This window comes from Camellia sinensis, chromosome 12 (genome assembly GCF_055761805.1).
Source record: "Camellia sinensis isolate YWXY chromosome 12, ASM5576180v1, whole genome shotgun sequence".
Classification (NCBI taxonomy): Eukaryota; Viridiplantae; Streptophyta; class Magnoliopsida; order Ericales; family Theaceae; genus Camellia; species Camellia sinensis.
Window position 1 is genome coordinate 145,642,371 of NC_138972.1, and position 18,914 is coordinate 145,661,284.

Here is an 18,914-nt window from a genome sequence, read left to right on the forward strand (position 1 = left end):
TTAACTTCAACAAACTAGATAACTTCCCCCCATAAGCTACTAATGCTTTTGAATGTGTAAGCATTCCATAAGTTAAATGGAACTCCATAACAGCACAGCCAAACACATCTCTCCTGATCGAGATTTACCCCTTTTTCTCCATTCTATTATGGAAACACACCAATCATAGATCCACCCCTTCAGTTGGTCATACCGCTCCTTCATTGCTTGTGATGAGTTGAAGGTTAGGACTACACTTCTACCTCCCCATCTTCTGACTAATATCTCACCCAAACCTTTCTTGCATAATTCGTCTCTAAATGTCGAAAAAAAGAAGAAGTTTTTGAGCTTTACTATCAAACTCACATAGAGCCATTCATTATCTACCTCAAAAGCTTTTGCCACTAAAAAAGATTCCACAAAAATAGTGAATAGTCCATCATTTTGGACACCAATATTGCTACCCTCTTTCCTCCTCAAAACTGGGTTCCAACCTCCACTAACTCTACCCTCTCGGAATCTTTTTTCCACCCCATATGACACTAACTTCTCCAAATCATAAACCAAGAACAAAACCAACCCCAATATTGACACAAAGAAGTCCAAACCCAATACTGTAATTAAAGGATACCAGAGTTACAAATAGAGACACAAAAATTCACAAACAAATCCAAAACACAACCAGAGAGACCGAACCCAATAGTGGAATTAAAGGAAACCAGAGTTCACAAAACAAAGACCCAAGAGTTCACAAGGATGAAACCTCCCCTTGCAAGATCCGTGGTGTTTCATCTTTGAATATTTTGTGGTGCTTCATCTATTGTGATGATGGATGTTTGTTGATGGAATTAAAATGTGATGAAATTGTTAATTGTGTATGAGTCCGGGTAAGAGTCAGTTTTTGAAAACTGTGGTGTCGTGTTGGTACCCGCGCGGGGAGTTTAAAAGGTGCCCAAATACCCTGTCTAGACTTATTGCTGGACGAATGTAGGAAAAATGTTTTTTGGTGTCCACACAGTCCTGCCATAATAATAGCCGGCGAAAGTGAAAAAACGGATGGTTTTCTTAGGTGCCCACTTCCTGTCGTATAATAGTTGGCAAATGTGAGGGATGATTTTTGAAACTAAAGCAACTTGTGTTGGACTCTTACATGGAACTTATGGTTTGTTTTCCACTGATGTGATTGTTTAATTGTTGTGTTGTAAAAGCGTGAAATGTAATGGTCCATACTTAATTGTTATGTATTTACATAATCAATGAAGATTACATGTATTCATAACTCCTTATTATGTTTTGTCTCAAGGATGTCATAAATTTATTCGAATGATTAAACACTTAGTTACATGTATTTATACTGGGCATATAACTCACCCCTAATTTGTTTTTTAGAAAATAATGTTATACAACTACAGTGGTGACTTGAAGTAAGCGGTTTTGGGATTGACAGTTGATAATATTTTACTGTAAAGACTTAGAGTTTTGTAATAGGGCTGCTAGACTTATTTTGTTATTGTCTTGTACACCCATCAGATTCTTCTATTGTAATTGACATCATGTTTGTAAAATTTGAAGTTGGGTACAAGATTTTAAGTACATATAAATAGGGAATAATCTTGAGGTTATGGGTTCAAGTGTACTGAATCTTTCTCCTCCTAAATACACATTAATGTGTACTTATTGGGCGTTGTTTTTATAAATAGGAAATCTAGACCCAGCCTTTTTAAGGTTTCCCTAACAATCAGGGATTTAGAACATTGGTAAGAAGGCCTACCTAGCAGTTCAAAAGGGGAGAGAGCGTTAGAGAATCTACATGTAAATAGAGAATCTAAGACCCAGCCTTTTTAAGGTTTCCTTAACAATCAGGGTTTTAGAACATTGGTAAGAAGGCCTACCACGCAGTTCAAAAGGGGAGAGAGAGTTAGGTCAAGCAAAGATGAACCACAATCAGCAATCGAGTGATGGCAGGCACGATGATGATACTGTGCTCTCTGATTTCCTTGCGTCCTTGATGAACTACACCCCCACTGTAAATTATCCTTGAAAAGCTCAATGAAAAACCTATGTATGCTTTGTTTTTAATAATGAATTTACTACTTTGTTTTTTGTTATCAGATTCCAGACCAATTGGTGGAGCATTACTTGGCGCAAAGCGGGTTCCAATGTCCCGATGTTCGATTGTAGGTACTTTTACCCGCTGTTATTAAAATCATACAATTTGTGATTCGAATCATACAATTCAATTCTATTCAGTGGGTAATTGATATGAACAGGTTGTGTGAATTGCAAATAGTTATGAACCGTAGGTGAATCGTGAATCGATTCAAATTGCTAAAATTGATGTTTAGCTTTCTTTTTTGATTTTTTATTGTTGGAAAGGGTTCACAAAACATTTTCAAGGTCTTTAAGATTACTACATGCCATTTTTTGGCTTTCTTCCTCCCTATTTACTCTCAAATACTCAAACTATAACCCAAAAAAATGAATTTTCTTTCTCTACAATATTCTTGGCTTACATATTCAATTTTATCTAAATACTTGCATTTACAAAATAAATTTTTTTAAGGCATTAAAAAAGACTTTTGAAAAAAATTGAAAATTGAAAATTTTAATTTTTTGACCTTGTAAAACGTTTAAAATAATGTTGTTGAGTTATTGTTGCTTGAAATTTAAAAGTTTGTCTTTGTTTGCTATCTTTATTGATAAGAAATAGTATTAAAAGGGAAAATGTGAAGTGGTAAACATGGGAACCCATGTTAACTTCTTGCCCAAACCACATGATCATCATTTAAAACAATATTTTCATTGATTTAAGTCTAAATATTTCATATTTATTAGATATTTAAGATCTAAGTGTGTAGATATATTTTTTATGTAATTTAAAAAAGGTGACTGAATCTTTACGATTCACAATTCAATTCAATTCGTGATTCGGTACAATACCATTTCAATTCACTATTCGAATCCCTATTTAACAACTATGCTTCTACCCCTCCTAAAATGTCATCCTCATATTCGTCTCTCAATTTGTTTGTCCTCTTTGGTTGCCAACAAAATTGAAGTGAACAATCAGATTAAAAATGAGTAAACCTAACTCGATAAAGGTAAATAGTTGTGTTAAGGTCAGTTGACTGGATGTTTCTGTGTGGGGTTTGTGTTGATGAAAAAATTGATGATTCAAAGCTAGTAATTTTTCTAATTTCCTCAGTTTTCTCACAAAGGAAACCACAGTGAAGTACGACAATGTCATTAGAGTGTTATCCAAAAGCTGAACAGTAGGAAGGCTAGGAGGAGTATGAGGGATTTTGATTCTTTGTAAGGGAGTATGATTTGATTGACCTGCCTTGTTGAATGCTTAATTTACTTGGTCTAATTTTCAGGAGGTGCTTTGAGAATATGTGGTTGGATCACCCTTTCATTCAAAAAGGATTTTAGAGAGTTGTGGGCAAATTGTAGGATTCAAGAGTGGAAGGGTTTTAAGTTCATGAATAAATTGAAAATGGTCAAATGAAAGTTAAAAGAATGGAATAAATAGGTTTTTGGTTACTTAAAGGCCAAGAAAAGTGAGATTGAAAAAAGGTTCGAGTTTCTTGATTGTCTTGAATCTACGGGGAATTTGATGAGGCACTTAAAAAGGAAAGCTCAAATTTGAAAAAGTAATCTTTAGAGAATCAGTTCATCAGAGCCATGTACTCATGATTGTTTTCTATGGAACGGAGTCCTAGACCGGGGATTGAGGGTCTTGATTGGTGCCCAAATTATGTATTCTTATTCAAGAAGTTGATTTATGTGCTTCCTTTCTAGTTGTTACATCATATTTGGTCTCTGATGTGAAAAAACTCTGCATATTTTGTATTTCATTTTTCTGCACATTTGTATGGATATATATATATATATATATATATATATCAAATCATTTGTCTCCTTTATTTTTTGCAGAATCAGGCTGGTAGCTGTTGCTACGCAGAAGTTTATTGCAGAGGTTGCAACTGATGCCCTTCAGTATGTTTCTAACTTCTGATAATTTTTTCATTACTGAAGTCTTTCCATTTGAGATTCACCAATAGTTTTATTTACAGGTTCATCGTATACATTTTCATATTTGCATTCTAATTTTCATTATTTAGATACTGGTGGTGCGGTGATGTTATACATTTATATGTTTATTGTAAGTTACCCATCTGCATCTTAATATAGGCAATGCAAGGCAAGGCAGGCAGCTGTAGTCAAGGACAAGAGGGATAAGCAGCAAAAGGTGCTCACATTTTACTTACGTTTTTCTACATTTCATTTTTTTATTTTTGTATATTTCCAGCCCTTTTTTTTTTTTTTTCGTTTTAGTTTAATCCGATCTCTCTCTCTCTCTCTAATAGGATAAGCGTTTAATCTTGACAATGGAGGACCTCTCCAAGGCTCTGCGTGAGGTAAGCACTTTAGTGCTTCAAGCAGTATTGCTATCAAGAGTCAAATTTATGCCAGCCAACCTCAAAATGACAATATCATGTCTCCTAATAGTTTGAGATGCAAAATTTCTAACCTTCAAATTTCGATAGTCATAGAACTTTGGCAATACTGGACATCAAAGTTCTTCCTTTTCGATTTGAATCTTGTAAAACATGACATTTCAATAGATGGATATATGTGACAAGCATGTTTTGGAAAATGTGCTAAGACGGTGATTCTTTGATAACCGATATATCCATGTTATTAATTTTTTGATATGTAAAGTAATCTAACCACTGAAAAGGCCCAATAAGGGTGTGACTTATCTACACAGTCAGCTTGCCTCAACCATTATGAGAATACCTTAAATGCCAATATTTGAATAGATTAACTACATAATGGCACATAAGCCATGGAAATTGAGTTGTGTTAGAAGAGCAGAAGCATATTTTTACGCTCTATTTATTTGGTTCTTTATTTATTTTGTGTAGATAAGTAAAAATAAATGCTGAGCAAGCAATTGGGTTTGTTAGCTGAGAAAGCTGACTTTTGCTAGTACCTTCTTCAATTAAATGCTAACAGATTTCTTATTTGTATTAGAGTATCTGTAATTGGCATATTGTCCTGGTTCTCGGTGATGGCCTCTGGAACTCTCTCATTCTTTTCAGATTACAACCATTTTACACTGATTTTAGGTTTCTCGTTTTAATTGAGCAGTATGGCGTAAATGTGAAGCATCAAGAGTATTTTGCTGATAGCCCCACAGCTGGGTTGGATCCTGCTTCAAGAGATGAATGAGCTCGGGGCCTTGTATCAGCAAAAACAAATTCTTCATGGTGGCTTGCATTTTTTGATTTCAACTTTTAACTAATTTGCAAGGCTATGAAAATACACCATTCTTTTTACATATTATGTCATCAATCTGTAGATGATTTCATTTCATGGTCTTGTTGCTACACAATTAGGTAGATGCAGTTATCCTGTTTTCTTAGTATCTCTCTCCCCTCGACAAAAAGAAAAAAAAAATGGAAAAAGAAAGAAAGAAATGGAAACAAATACTTTATTTGTATTTGTATTTTATTTTTTATTAATGAGAGGATATTATGCTGGATTTTGAAAGCATTTGAAACTGGCAAGGTCTCTTTCTTAAATAAATGTAGGAATTTGTTGAACAATTGCAGGCAGTTACGGTTGAGCATCTCCAACCCACTAGGTATATTATGTTTGTTAGTCAAAATGCCTAGTATAATTCATTTTTTTCAACTCCAATGCACTAGGCATATAATTAGGCATTTTAGCTCAACTCACATTCACTAGCTACATGTAGCTAGCCTTCAAGGCTAGGCAAAATATATTTAATCATCAGGATCATTTCCCTCCATCTTTGTTGCTGATGTGGCATTTTATAAAATTAATAATATTTAGATGAATAGCTAAAATAAAGAGCATGGTTGGAGTAGAAATATAAAATAGTTGATAGGCAAAATAAAATATGTACTTTATAGTAATGTTTAGATAGGTAAAATACCTATTACCATTGGAGATGCTCTTAGTCGCAATATTGCATTGTGAAACACCACGGAAAATGTTATGTCTCATTTTCTTATTACTAGATACACAAACATTGACCTCACATGTATTTATTAAAATAGTTCCCACTATTTTTGTGCCTAGTGGTAAAAAAAAAATTTCTGGTGATTGTGAGATTCGTTCACGAGAGGGCTCTTTCATTATTATTTTTAATTGGGAAAGTTGAATGGGTCTACAGGTGTTTTCCCGGTGTTAGTTTTTTGAGTCCAAAACAAGAAGTTTTTTTTTTGGTTTTTTTGCTTAAATAGTTAAAAATGAGATTTTTAATTGAAACCAAATAGATCATTCCCCAAAGTGATGACCCACATCAGAATCCAACGGTATTGTGATTTTAAAGTTTGCCATGACGTATGACTTGTAATTGCGAAGGCATGTCTCCACATGTGGGAATAACCATTTTTTTTTTTATATAAATAAAATAGCTAAAACCTTAGCTAAGAAAGCCATTAGTGAGGCTAAGGAAGCAATTATGAATGATGGGGAAAAAAGATATAGATAAACTTGCTAAGAGAAGGAAAAAAAAAAAGAAGGTAAATACCTAATTACATCAAGTATACTAGGGAAAATATGAAACTGTGCTTTCGTTATTTTGAAAAGCTATTTAATGAAAACCACTCAAGAAACATAAGTTTAGTTGAACTGGATACTGTAGTAGTAGTAATATGAATTATAAATTATTTGGCAATATTAGAGTAGTGGGGATAAAAAGAGGCTATGTGGAGGATGAAAGTGGCAAAAACTGTAGACCAAATGCAATTCCCATTGAAATTTGAAAGTGTTTCGAGAGATGATGGGACAGTTTGGTTGACTAATTTGTTTAGAAAGATGCATTATAAGAAATGCTTGATGAGTTGAAGAAAAAGTCCATTAGTTCCAACATACAAGAACAATGGTAATATTCAAAGAGAGATTAAGACACAACGAGATAAGAAAATACACGGTTATCTTAAACTTTTAACTGACGATATTACAGTGAATAAAGCCAATTGGAGGAAATTTATCCATGTAACCAACGCCAAGTAAATAGGACTATGGCTTGTTGAGTTGAGAATCATGATGGAATGATTCAATTTCAAGAATCCAAATGCATCCAACAGTTTCAAATTCTTCTGATGATCCTCTAGCTTTGAACTAAACTCATTTACATTGATCTAAGTCTCAAAATTCCGAAAACCACGGTCATAAAGCCAGCATTAGCATGGACACTACATTTATCACTAGCATGGAACATTAACAGTAATTACCTTTATTGAAAACTAACCACATTCTTGGACTATATCACAAAGCTGGTCAAGTGTGTCTGCAAGATTCCCAAGGCATGTGACAAGTCTGTCACTTTGACGCCTAGTGAAATCAGTCTGCGAATCCTTGACGTTTTTTAGATCAGCCAAGAGACGGTCTGAACTCTCACCCAGGTTTCCTTTAAGTATGTCAGTGATCAATTTGGCATTCTCATATAGTTTTGCAGCCATCATATGCTCCTTCTCTTCCATGTTCTTAAGCAATATCTTCTCATTTTTGCTGTGTTTCAAAGGCTTTACCCTTTTTTCTACTCTGCCTTGCTCTGGCATTATCTTTTTATTTATCTTACGTTTCTGAGGCTTCACCCTTTCCTCTGTGCTGCGTTTCTGAGGCATCACTCGGCACCTTTGCTTCTTCAAATCTATGGTACCAAAAGTACAAAAACACAGATGTAAGCACCTCATGTTTTGAGATGTGGCTTGCACTGGTGCACTTCCTACAGTCTCAAGCACAAAGTCACGCAAAAAAGCATATTGTAGAGAACTTACTATTAAAATAAATAAGTAGTATCTAGAGAAACTTACAGTTGGGAATTTATTGATGGAACCAAGGGACTACGTGTGACATTTAAGCGATTTTTAACTTCTTAGTGAATCCAAAACCAAGTTTTGGAGTTGGGATTAACCAATTCATGGCTGCTCCATGAAAGCCCGATTTACGGACTGCCAATGAATAAAAGACACATCAACTAACTTTAGTTACATCTTAAATACTTCACTGCTACATGAGATTCTACATACACCATACCACATGTGATTACCTCCCTCCCCCTTACCCTCACGCCTCTACCTCCTCTCCCTTTGCCGCCTCCATCAGCAACAATGCCCATTGCCAACCATTCTACCCGCAACCCACACCATCATCTATTGCTACCTACGCCTCCAGCCCACCCCTGCCACCAACCAACACCACCTCTCCCCCCCATCTACTCTAACAACGACTGCCTTCTCCCTTCTCCCTTTCCACTCCCACAGTCCCCACCATCAACCAGCGCCAACCACCCTATTGCTCTTGGTCTATTTTCTCTTTGTTCTTGGTTGGATCGTGGAGATTGAGGGTACTGCTGGTGGCTCTACTGGATTAATTGTGCCCATTATGGTGGTAAATTAGTTACCAATCCCATTTATTTTTGTGATATAATCTAATAATGATTTGCCTTAATCATTTTGCTTGCCGAACTTTATCTTCCCATGATGGACATCCAGCAGCGAAAGAAAATGAAGAAGAGGAGTGAGTGGACCACAGCGAAGGAAAAGGGAAGTTGTTGTCTAATTCTCAGGTCATATGAATAATATACCAAAATGCTGATATGGCATAAGATAATTGGTTGCAGTAATACATACACTTTATGGATGGGATGTAAAGAAGTTAATCCCATGCAGTCCCTCATCGAAGTAGGATGGCATGCACAAGTTTTACGATGTAGAGTTGTGTTTGGAGAAACAAACAACTAGACTGAGATACCATTAATGAAAGTGAAGTCAGCAAAAATTGCATACCCAATCATAAAAGCGGTATTTGACAACAAAATCCCAATTCTTGGTGGAAAACCACGTCCTATTCCTATTGACGAGCTCCAATATAAATTTTTCTTCGGGATTCAATAGGGTGCTGCTATTCACATTCAGCCCTGGTTTGGCAAACTTTTTGGGGCTAAATAATCACAAAAAGATAAAATTGACTATAAAAGCCAATAAGACAAAATACTACTATTTACTCATAACCATTATACTTTTTTTCTCACAAAAGTTAAAAAAGCTCCAAAACAAAAACAAAAGGAGGCTAAAAAAGCCAATGCCAAAGGAACCTCATTTACCAACCTGCTGAAAAAGCCCTTCCCCTTAGTTCATAAGTTGTTCATTGGCTAGTCGCACCACATCTTTTTAGCACCCGATTTGTAATGAATGTTCTTCTTCTAACACTATAAATTGATAAAAATTCAAAAGCTAAGCCAAACGTCCATCTTCTCTTGAAAATCCTTATTAGAAAGTCCTTGATATAAGTACTTTCAACTGCAAGAAACTTAGCCAAACACCAAACATACCCAAATTTTGCAACAACAAACACCACTAAAATCTGACTGAAATTTTAACCTATAATGGTCATCCAATGCCAAATCAAATACTATTTCAGTTCAACAATGCTAGTGTACAATTGAAATTACTCAGATTTCAATCCAATAGAAGATAATCTAAACTACCCATTTTTTGAAGATTAAAAGGGCATGCAATGCTAGCAATCAAATAAACAAGCAAACACCTAAATCACAGTTGAATGATATGAGAAAAAGCATACCAGGCTCGGCCACTCCATCGGCGACAGCTTCAGGATCAACATCCGGGTCAGTATCCGACCCATCACCCACCTTCAAATGATCATCAATGGCTTTAAACACCTCGAAATCAAAATCCTCAGGAAACCCATATTCGCATCTTCGCTCATAATCAATCGACCAGTACGATTCGACCCGGGACTCGGACGATTCCCAGAGCTTGATCTTCTTGTAATCGGATAGAAGGGAGTCCCATGTATGGCGACATTGGTTGAGGGTACGGAAGACTTCCAAGGAGTTGAATTCTCAACGATGATCTTCCATTTTTGGAAAGAGGAGAGCGTGTTGCGACAGTCGCGTTCGACGGCGGCGATCTCGGTGATGAGGGTGAGGGATTCTTGGGAGGATCAGTCGGGAGCTACCTGGGAGCGAGTGCGCCGAGAGGCTGAAGCTTGAGAATGGCGACCACCGTGGTCTTCTTGCTCATCCATGGACATGGTCAGCTCACCCCCACTCACAGCTCCCTCAGATTGTCTTCATCTTTTGTGTATTTTTAAGTTAAAGCATCTCTCACCCACCCCCCAAATATATATTTTTATTTATTTATTTATTATTATTATTTTTTTTTATTTTTATTTTTTTGGATAATTGAGAGACAAACAAAAGGAACTAGGTACTAAATTCCTTCTCAAAGAGGTGAATAGTATCCGCAATTAGCATATTACAGATTTCTGCTGGTGGTTCATTAACAATTAGCAAATCAGATGGTTGATTTTCGCCTAGTTTTGCCAAAGCATCGGTGCATATGTTGGCTTCCCTTTGGATGTGTTGAATTGAGCAGTGACAGTCTCTCATGATAATACGTACATCCTCTACAATGTCCCGAAAAGGACATCGCTCTCCCAGTTCTTCGCTTAACAATTGCACCACTTGCTCTGCATCTGTTTCAACGACCACTTGATTCAGTCCACGTTGGAGAATGATTGTGAGCCCTTTGTAAACAACCCAAAGTTCCGCTTCAAGGTTTGTGCTGTAGGACAATCTTCACTGTATTCCATATAAATTAAGTTTGTCTACTTAACAACAAACAAAAGAAATAAAGGAAAAGAAGGAGAATATTTGATTACAAAAATCAAACTAGAAATAAAATTAAATAAATAATATATAGATTTTATTTTGTTACAAAAACAAAATTAAAATCTGATATAAATAAATAAAACAGAAAATAAATTAATAACTTACTTGATTAATTTCTGGAACAATATTATGATCAAGTCTAGTGTTTGACACTGCGTCCTTAAGACAAATTCGTCCTCTCCACGGTACTTTCAGAATGTGGACGTCTATCTCCCAAGATAAAATGATCAACAACGAATAAATGCAGCACTATAATTTCTTCGCATAATGAACACACTTAGTGTATATACTCTTTCTCACAGAAATTTAATACAACAAAATGCAGAGATTATTTGCAGAGGAGAAGTATGAAAATTGTGAATGAAAACATCAAATAAGGGCTGCCTATTTATAGATGGAGTAGTAGCTGTACAGATTTGAATTAAACAGGTACCAAACCTGTTTGAGCAGGTGCAAGACCTGTTTGGCACTGTTCAACAAATCTATTCGGTTTAATTTGCACAGATTTAAATCTGTTTGAATTTAAATTCAAACAGATAAGGGTTTTCCTTGAATTAAACTGTTCGGACAGATTTTGAAATATGTATAGAAGGTTCGGACATATTTGAATTTAAACGATTTGATTTTATTTTACCAAAAAATAAATTAAATTAAAATGTTTTAGGCCCAAAAAAATAGTTATTGGGCCGGACAACCCCAACCCAACCTCACACCATACACCAACGCCCAAGCCTACCCCAGCCCGCCTGCCCGGCCGACCGGACGGATGGCGGCGGCACGCGCATGTGTTTATTTTGAGTCCAATGGGTCTAGCCCATTTTGCTCATAACCTCCCTCTCTACAAAACTTGGGTGCCCCTTGGGGCCTACCCCAAGTTCCAACACTAAGCCTTATAAACCCAGTCAAAGTTTCCCACCAAATCAATGTGGAACAAGCCATTTTTCAAACCTTAAGGAATTTCACCAAAAACTCCATTTCTATGGAGCTCACTTTGGCTTCAATTTTCCATTCACCCGATAATGGTTTTGAGCAACCAAATATACCACGCGAATCATAACGCGGCATAGAACGCGTTACCACTTAGACCCGCCAACTTTGGCACACAGGTCCTACCTAAAAAAATAGACCAAAGTTAAGAAAAAATTCTGTTTTTCCAGATTTTTTCAAAACCCATTTCTAAAAGGTCCATATCTCTAGCCTTCCATAGTAGCCACTAATCCATGATCCTGTCTCATCCCGGAAAAGACCACCAAAATCGGAAAAGACCACCAAAATCGCCACCTCCTCCATTGCGGCGAGTGTTGCCATCTGTGTTGAGCATGATTGTTCCTGCACTTGGACAAGACCACACAGTTAGACTTTTATATTTGAGAGGTGTTGTAATATCTAAATTAAAAGCTTGAAAAATTTCCTTGGCAAAAGTTAATATACTTTTCACACGCTCATGAATGTTTGTAGGTTTATTTTCAAAAACCATTTTATTCCGGCTCTTCCAAATAGTTCATATGGTAATAAGGAACAGTGAAGGAAATTTGTTCATCCCTTTTACATTCTGTATGATCCAATCTTTCCAAGAAAAATTAAGCATGTTAGAGTACCATTCCGGGCTGAATATTTGACACCAAACCTATACAGCGTTGGGACAAAACCATAATAAATGACAATGTCCTCCAAGTTTTCACAACAGGGGCATTTCGGGTCATTATTAAGGCCCCTCAGTTATCTCATATGATTTGTGAGGATTTTCTCATGGAGAACAAGCCACACAAAGCTCATAAGCTTCTAGGGAACCTTAAGCTTCCATATCTAGTCCCAATTCCCTTCTTGACTTTGGTAATCAACAATTAATTCATATGCACTTGATGCAGAGAATTCTCTATCAGGGGATTTAACACATCTGGGAGTATCCTCTTCATCTCTATTTTGGGGTGGTTGTATTTTTAGAATTTTCACAACCATATACATAGGTAAAAGGTTATGCATATGATTCAAATCCCATTCACCATGCTTATCAAGAAAGGGAATCCACAGTGATATTCCCAGAATTTGGGAGTGGGTAAGTGGGTATGCTCAAGTCCTGTTCAAAGACTCCATCACCATACCACCAATCTTTCCAAACTCTAACTTTGGACTCTCTTCCAAGGTTTCATCTCACCCCTTTAACAAGAAGCTCCCTTGAATTAAGGATGCCTTTCCAAATATGAGATATATTCTTGCCCTTTTTCTTGTGCAAGAGGGGTTGTTGCCCCAGATATTTGTTTTTTTAGCACAGCCACCCATAAACAATTGTCCTTTTTTAACACTTTCCATCCCAACTTGGACAGAAGAGCTAGATTTTGATCTCTAGCCCTCCGAATCCCAAGACCACCACCTTTTTTCATCTTGCAAACTTGATCCCAATTCACAAGATGAACTTTCTTTTTCTTTAGGGTGTCACCCCAAAGAAATTTTTGATTTATTTTGTCAATCTCATCACAAACTTTCCTTGGAAACTCCATAGTTTGCATAGCATAAGCTGGTATAGCACTAGTCACAGATTGAATCAAAGTGGCCCTCCCTGCCAAGGACAAAATGCCAGATTTCCACCCAGTTAACTTGGTCTTGAGTTTTTCCAAGATATAATTAAAATTATCTTTGCTCACTCTAGTGTGAAAAAGAGGAACCCCGAGGTATTTCCCTGAGTTTTGAGCTAAGGGGATACCACTCATATTACTCAAAGTTCTAGCTCTTCTCCTTGCAATATTAGGAGACACAAACATATGGGATTTGTGTAAATTGATCTTTAAACCATAGATTACACTAAACTCATCCAAAACTTTCAAAATGGTGGTACAATTTTGAACATTAGCTTTAGCAAACAAAATCAAATCATCCGCAAAAAATAAATGAGATAAAGTAGGACCATGCTTAGCCAAGCTAAGACCAGTCCACTCTTTTTCATGCACTTTTTGACTAATCATAACAGAAAGCCTTTCCATACATAGCACAAAAAGGTAAGGGGATAGAGGATCCCCTTATCTTAAACCCTTAGCTAGTTGGAACTCATTAAGAGGTTCACCATTCCATAAAATAGCAGTACTCACACTAGTGACGCAACTTAGGATCAAATCCACCAGTTTCTCATCAAAATGCAACTTTTTTAAAGTTTGTTTTAGGAAGCTCCAAGATATGTTGTCATAAGCCTTTTCAAGATCTACTTTAAAAATCATGTAACCCACCTTCCCTTTTTTCTTTCTCAAAGTGTGTATCGCTTCCTGGGTAATGATGATGTTATCATGAGTGGATCTACCTGGAATGAAACTACTCTAATTCAGGGCTAATGATATTCTCTAAGAGAGACCTGATGTGGCTGATAAGGATTTTGGATATAATTTTATAGGTTACATTGCACAAACTAATTGGCCGGAATTGTTTCACAATCTCAGGGTTAGAAACTTTAGGAATGAGAGCTATAAAGGTTCTATGTATCTCCAGGGGAATGGAACAAGAAGAAAAGCAATTTTGAATAAATTCAATCACAGTCTTGCCCACAATATCCCAAAAGGTGTGATAAAAATGGCTTTGGCGCCCATTGGGACCTGGGGCCTTAAAGGCTTTGATGTTTTTAACTGTTCTCCAGATCTCAACATCAGAGACTTCCCTACTCATCTCAAATTTGATCATCAGGGCTTATGTGCTTGGTCAAATTATTCCAGTGGTCAAGGCAAATAGTGTGACTATAAGCAAAAAGCTTGTGAAAATGAGCAGACACAAGATTTTTTAAATCAGTAGGATCATCCACCCAAACTCCCTCATCATTTTTCAGAACTACAATTTTTTGCCTTCCTTCTCTTCATGATGGTAGATAGATGGAAAAACTTGGTATTTCGCTCACCCTGAGTAATCTAATTTGTATGAGATTTTTGAAACCAAAACAACTCTTCTTGATACAAGACTTTGTTAAAGTCCTCAATGAGCTCATTTTCTAGTTGATGTAAATTATGAGAATAATGCTTGGCTTGAGAAATTTGGATTCCCTTGATCCTACCAAGCAGCCAATGTTTTCGTCTAAAGATATTACCAAAAACATTTTTGTTCCAATCCATAGCTGCAATTGTCATACAATCCAAATTTCTCAACAAATTATGTTGATTATGAATAGGCCAATTATTTTCAACCAGAGTACGAAATCCCTTATGAGTTATCCAAGCAGCTTGAAATTTAAAAGAATTGTGTAGAGGGTTATAATGGCTCATACCTTGAGTGTGTACTATGAGAGGAGAATGATCTGAGTATGTGCAAGGCAAATTTCGAACATACCCCTCTGGAAATAGAGTTCTCCATTCTGTGTTACAGAGGGCTCGATCCAATCTCACCATAGCATTGGCCCACCCTTTCCTGTTGTTAGTCCAAGTGAGCGTAGGACCAACACATCCTAGATCCATAAGATTGTAGTTGTTGACTCTATTAGTGAATTTCTGACTCCTTCTTTGGCTTTGGCTTGAGCTTTGGCTTTGATTAACTGAGAAGCTCCTTTCTTCTGTTGAGCTTGAGTAGTCATTAAATCTCCTGCTACCAGCCATGGTTCTTGAATATTTTGTGCAATTATTTCCAAACCATTCCAAAGTTCATCTCTCGTCCTGGTATTTGGACTCAAATAAATGGCAGAAAGAACCCAGTCCAGATATTCTTGGCGAGAAATTGTAGCAGTGATCATCTGGGAGCAAGCTTCATTTACACGAACATTAACTTGGTTAGGATTCCATAATAACTAAATGCCTCCACTTCTACCAATTGGATCTACATGCGTTGAGGCGGTATACCCCAAATTATTGAAAAACATACCCATCTTGTTTAATTCCACTTTCGTCTCCATGAGTATAAGCATGTCAAGTTTATGCTTTTGCACCAAATCAGGCAGATTGCATCAGAATCGATCATTACCAGCACCTCTACAGTTCCATATCAGCAGATCCATCGATGACATTGGAATGGTGGGCCAGTCCTCTGCCTCAGATAACCCTAGAATGTTTTTCATATTTTTCTGGTCTTCTTCCATTGCTTTCGTTGGTTTCATAAGCACCATGTGTCTCACGTTGTGCGAGTCTATCTCCCACCATGGTTAGATCAGAAGCTTCACTTCTTCTAGCCACCAATCTATTCTGACGTGGTGATGTACTTCTTTTCCGAGTTCTAAAAATAGCAGAGTTTTGCACTGGTCCACTCAGTGCTTTGTCATTAGGGTGTTCTCGGCAATTTCTTCCATCGATCTTAGCCTCCAGAGACTTGAGTGGATAGAGTGGTTCCCTCTTCTAGCTTTCAATCGATTTGCTGAGAGTTTTTCAACTGGCATTCCAGGTGAGCTATGGGGAATAATGGGTGGCTTGGAACCAGAGTTAGTGTTAGGGTTCCCTCGATTGTTAGTAGCACCCAAACTAGCGCTTGGGCCTAAGTTGAGAATAATGGACTGGTTGGCCTGCTAGATTGCCCCTTTTTCACTTGGCCCATGTGCAATACGCATCCCTACATCGTGCCTCCTATCCCCCACAGCATGGACTAAGTCCACATCCATTACTGGAGAGGTCTGTAGTAGTGTATCCGGAGGTCCCCTAGTTTGGGCACTAGATGTATCTCCTGTAGCCATATTAGAGCCCATGTCTAGATCCATATAATTTCCCTGGGCTTTACTACTTCTCTGGCCTTCGCTATTTTCTCCATGCTCTTTATCCAGCTGTAAAACTTCAAATCTGTTGCTCTTTTGGTAGTGGGCCTTTTGTTTTTGTTTCCCTTGTTGAAATTTCCTTCTACTGGGTGCTATGGTCCACGGCCCATATCCATGTTTCTCTTCCACATTATATCCTTCCTCCTTCCTTTGCCCAGTGGGCTTTGATGTTCCTGGCCCATTATCTGATTCTGGTTGGGTAACGGTCTCGTTTTGTATTATCTTCTCCGACTGTATCACCGAAAACTTAGTGCACTTTTCTTTCCGGTGGCCAACACGACCGCAAGAAAAACACAACCTGTGTAAGTGTTCGTATTCCACCACGTAATGGTATCGTCCAATAGTAAGATGTGAAATAAGTGGTTTACGCAAGTCCATCTCAACGCAAACCCTTGCATATTTCCCTCGTGCTGCCATGGCAGTGTTAATATCTACCTTTAATGGAGTACTTAGCACCTTCGAGATGTGGTAGAGAACCTTATCATCATAATACTCAATGGGGAGATTGGGAAATCTGACCCATATTGCAGTTGTATCCTCCTCTGCCTCATCAAATTTAAAATCAAGTTACCATTTGCGAACTGCCACGTATCGATCCATCACTACCCATGGTCCTCCAGTGAAAACCTTCGTGTAGTCTTCCATTATTTCAAATTTCACTATGAATAAACCATTTCCAATATCCAAAGTTTCAAAACTTGCTTGTAGATTCCACACCTTCCTCATTCTATTTACAAACAAATTGTAGCCAATATTCTTTCCTAAAAGTCTGACAATGAGACATTGCTTCCATGGTTCTCTCACTTTTTTAAGGAGGCTAGCAGGTAGTTTAACCACCTGGTTCGAGGCTATCTCTTTCTCCTCCGAAGATTCCTTTGTTTCCTTCTCATTTTGCATTTCTTCATCGGAAGAGAGATAGTCCGCTTCACAATCAAAACTGCGTTCTCTCTCAGTTTCATTGAATCTGGATCTCAGAAGTGCTTGTTTGAAGGACCTATGGATGCCCATGTCCTTTTCTGATTCCCTATCCTTGATACCGTTTCAGTGTTCCGCTTCCTCCACCATTTGCTCGTCTTTCTTTTCCAGGAGTTCCTCATCAGACGCTTTCGTAGCTTTTGCCTTTTTCTTGCTCCGATCAAGGTGATCTTGCTCCTCTGTTGGTGTTTCACGGGTGCCAATATATCACCTTCAAAGGTCATCTTAGAGAGAGAAAAATTTCGATTATGATCCTTGCGTTTTTCAAATTTCACATTTTCTCCTCAAAAAATACTAAAAGTCATTTGTCAAAAATAATAGAAACAAGGCTACTTAGTCCAAAAGTCTAAATTTTAATTTTGTTTGTTTAAAGTTTTTGGCATTGAAACATTTTGTCCAAAAAGATAAGTTCAAGAAAAATGATCAAAATGTCATTTTTTATATATTGGGTCCCAAACCCTCTCACTCAGTCACTATGAACTTTGATCTCTCTCTCCTCGATCAGTCCCAAACCCTCACTGAGATCTTTGCCTTCCTCCTCAGCATCACTCGTCGTCGTCTCCCTTCTCCACTGATCTCACTCTCTCTGCCTCCCCTTCACCGCTGATCTCGCTTCCTCCCCCCCTTTCTCTCTCTCTCTCTCTCTCTCTCTCTCTTTAATCTCACACGATCTGTCTTTCCCCCCTAACACCACCATCCTAGCCGTGTTGATCTCATACTCTATCACCTCCTTCAAACTGTAACCAATACATACTGTCTCTTTTTCTTCCCATTCTTTCTCTCCCCTCTCTCTTCTCTCCTCTCCATCTTAGTCGCCGACACCACTACTTCATCTTCCCTCTCTATGTTCGTCAAATCCACCGGTGTCCATCATCAAAGATGTTAGATCTACACCAAGTTCAAGTTCTACTAGATCTGGACGGAGATAAATCTTTCTCTGAGGTGTTCGTCCAAAACGATAAATATCCAGATCTTTCTTTGGTTCGATCTTCTAAGGTTCTCATATTATTATCAATAATGCTAGGGGTCAGGAATAATTTATCAGGAAAGGTTTCATGAATGACTTGGCAGTGACCAACTCATCTTGGTGGAGCCCCCAATATATTATTAAAAAAAATAAAAAAGAGAAATTGGAAAGACAATAAAGAGAGAAAGTTCTGATTCTATATTGGAGCCCCCAATAACACGCAGTCACTTAAGCAGCAATGACAATCCCTCAAAAAAAAAAAAAAAAAAAACTTCTTGTTGTCTCACATTTGTGGTGGTTGGCGATTTCTGCTATGAGTTCTTGCAAGAACACCATCTCCAATCACAAAGGTATGAAAATATAGCCGCTCCGTTATAGCAGTATGAAGATTTAATAGCAGTTGCTCTGTTAAGTGGCTCTGTTTTTTCACTAATGGTTGTTATTGTGTTGTGCTTTTTTCACTAGTGCATCGACTTTTTATTTTTATTTTTAATTTGTACTATTTATTGAAATGGGTTGTTTCAGCTACAAGTTTTTCATTTGAAGAATCA

At 37.4% G+C, this 18,914-nt stretch overlaps 2 protein-coding genes across 2 annotated transcripts; one reads left to right on the plus strand and one right to left on the minus strand.

Annotated features, from left to right (window-relative positions):
• Positions 1-1,608: 1,608 nt before the first annotated feature.
• On the plus strand, positions 1,609-5,541 carry LOC114305737 (transcription initiation factor TFIID subunit 10). The gene is made up of 6 exons (XM_082900083.1): positions 1,609-2,005; positions 2,092-2,156; positions 3,916-3,978; positions 4,174-4,231; positions 4,350-4,400; positions 5,137-5,541. Exons 1-6 carry the CDS (start codon positions 1,913-1,915, stop codon positions 5,215-5,217), a joined length of 411 nt encoding a protein of 136 aa, XP_082756209.1. The 5' UTR covers positions 1,609-1,912; the 3' UTR covers positions 5,218-5,541.
• Positions 5,542-7,053: 1,512 nt separating this feature from the next.
• Positions 7,054-9,889, minus strand: LOC145804852 (uncharacterized). The gene is made up of 2 exons (XM_082900084.1): positions 9,607-9,889; positions 7,054-7,672 (listed from the first exon to the last, which is right to left on the minus strand). Exon 2 carries the CDS (start codon positions 7,644-7,646, stop codon positions 7,266-7,268), a length of 381 nt encoding a protein of 126 aa, XP_082756210.1. The 5' UTR covers positions 7,647-7,672; positions 9,607-9,889; the 3' UTR covers positions 7,054-7,265.
• Between the last annotated feature and the right edge of the window lie 9,025 nt (positions 9,890-18,914).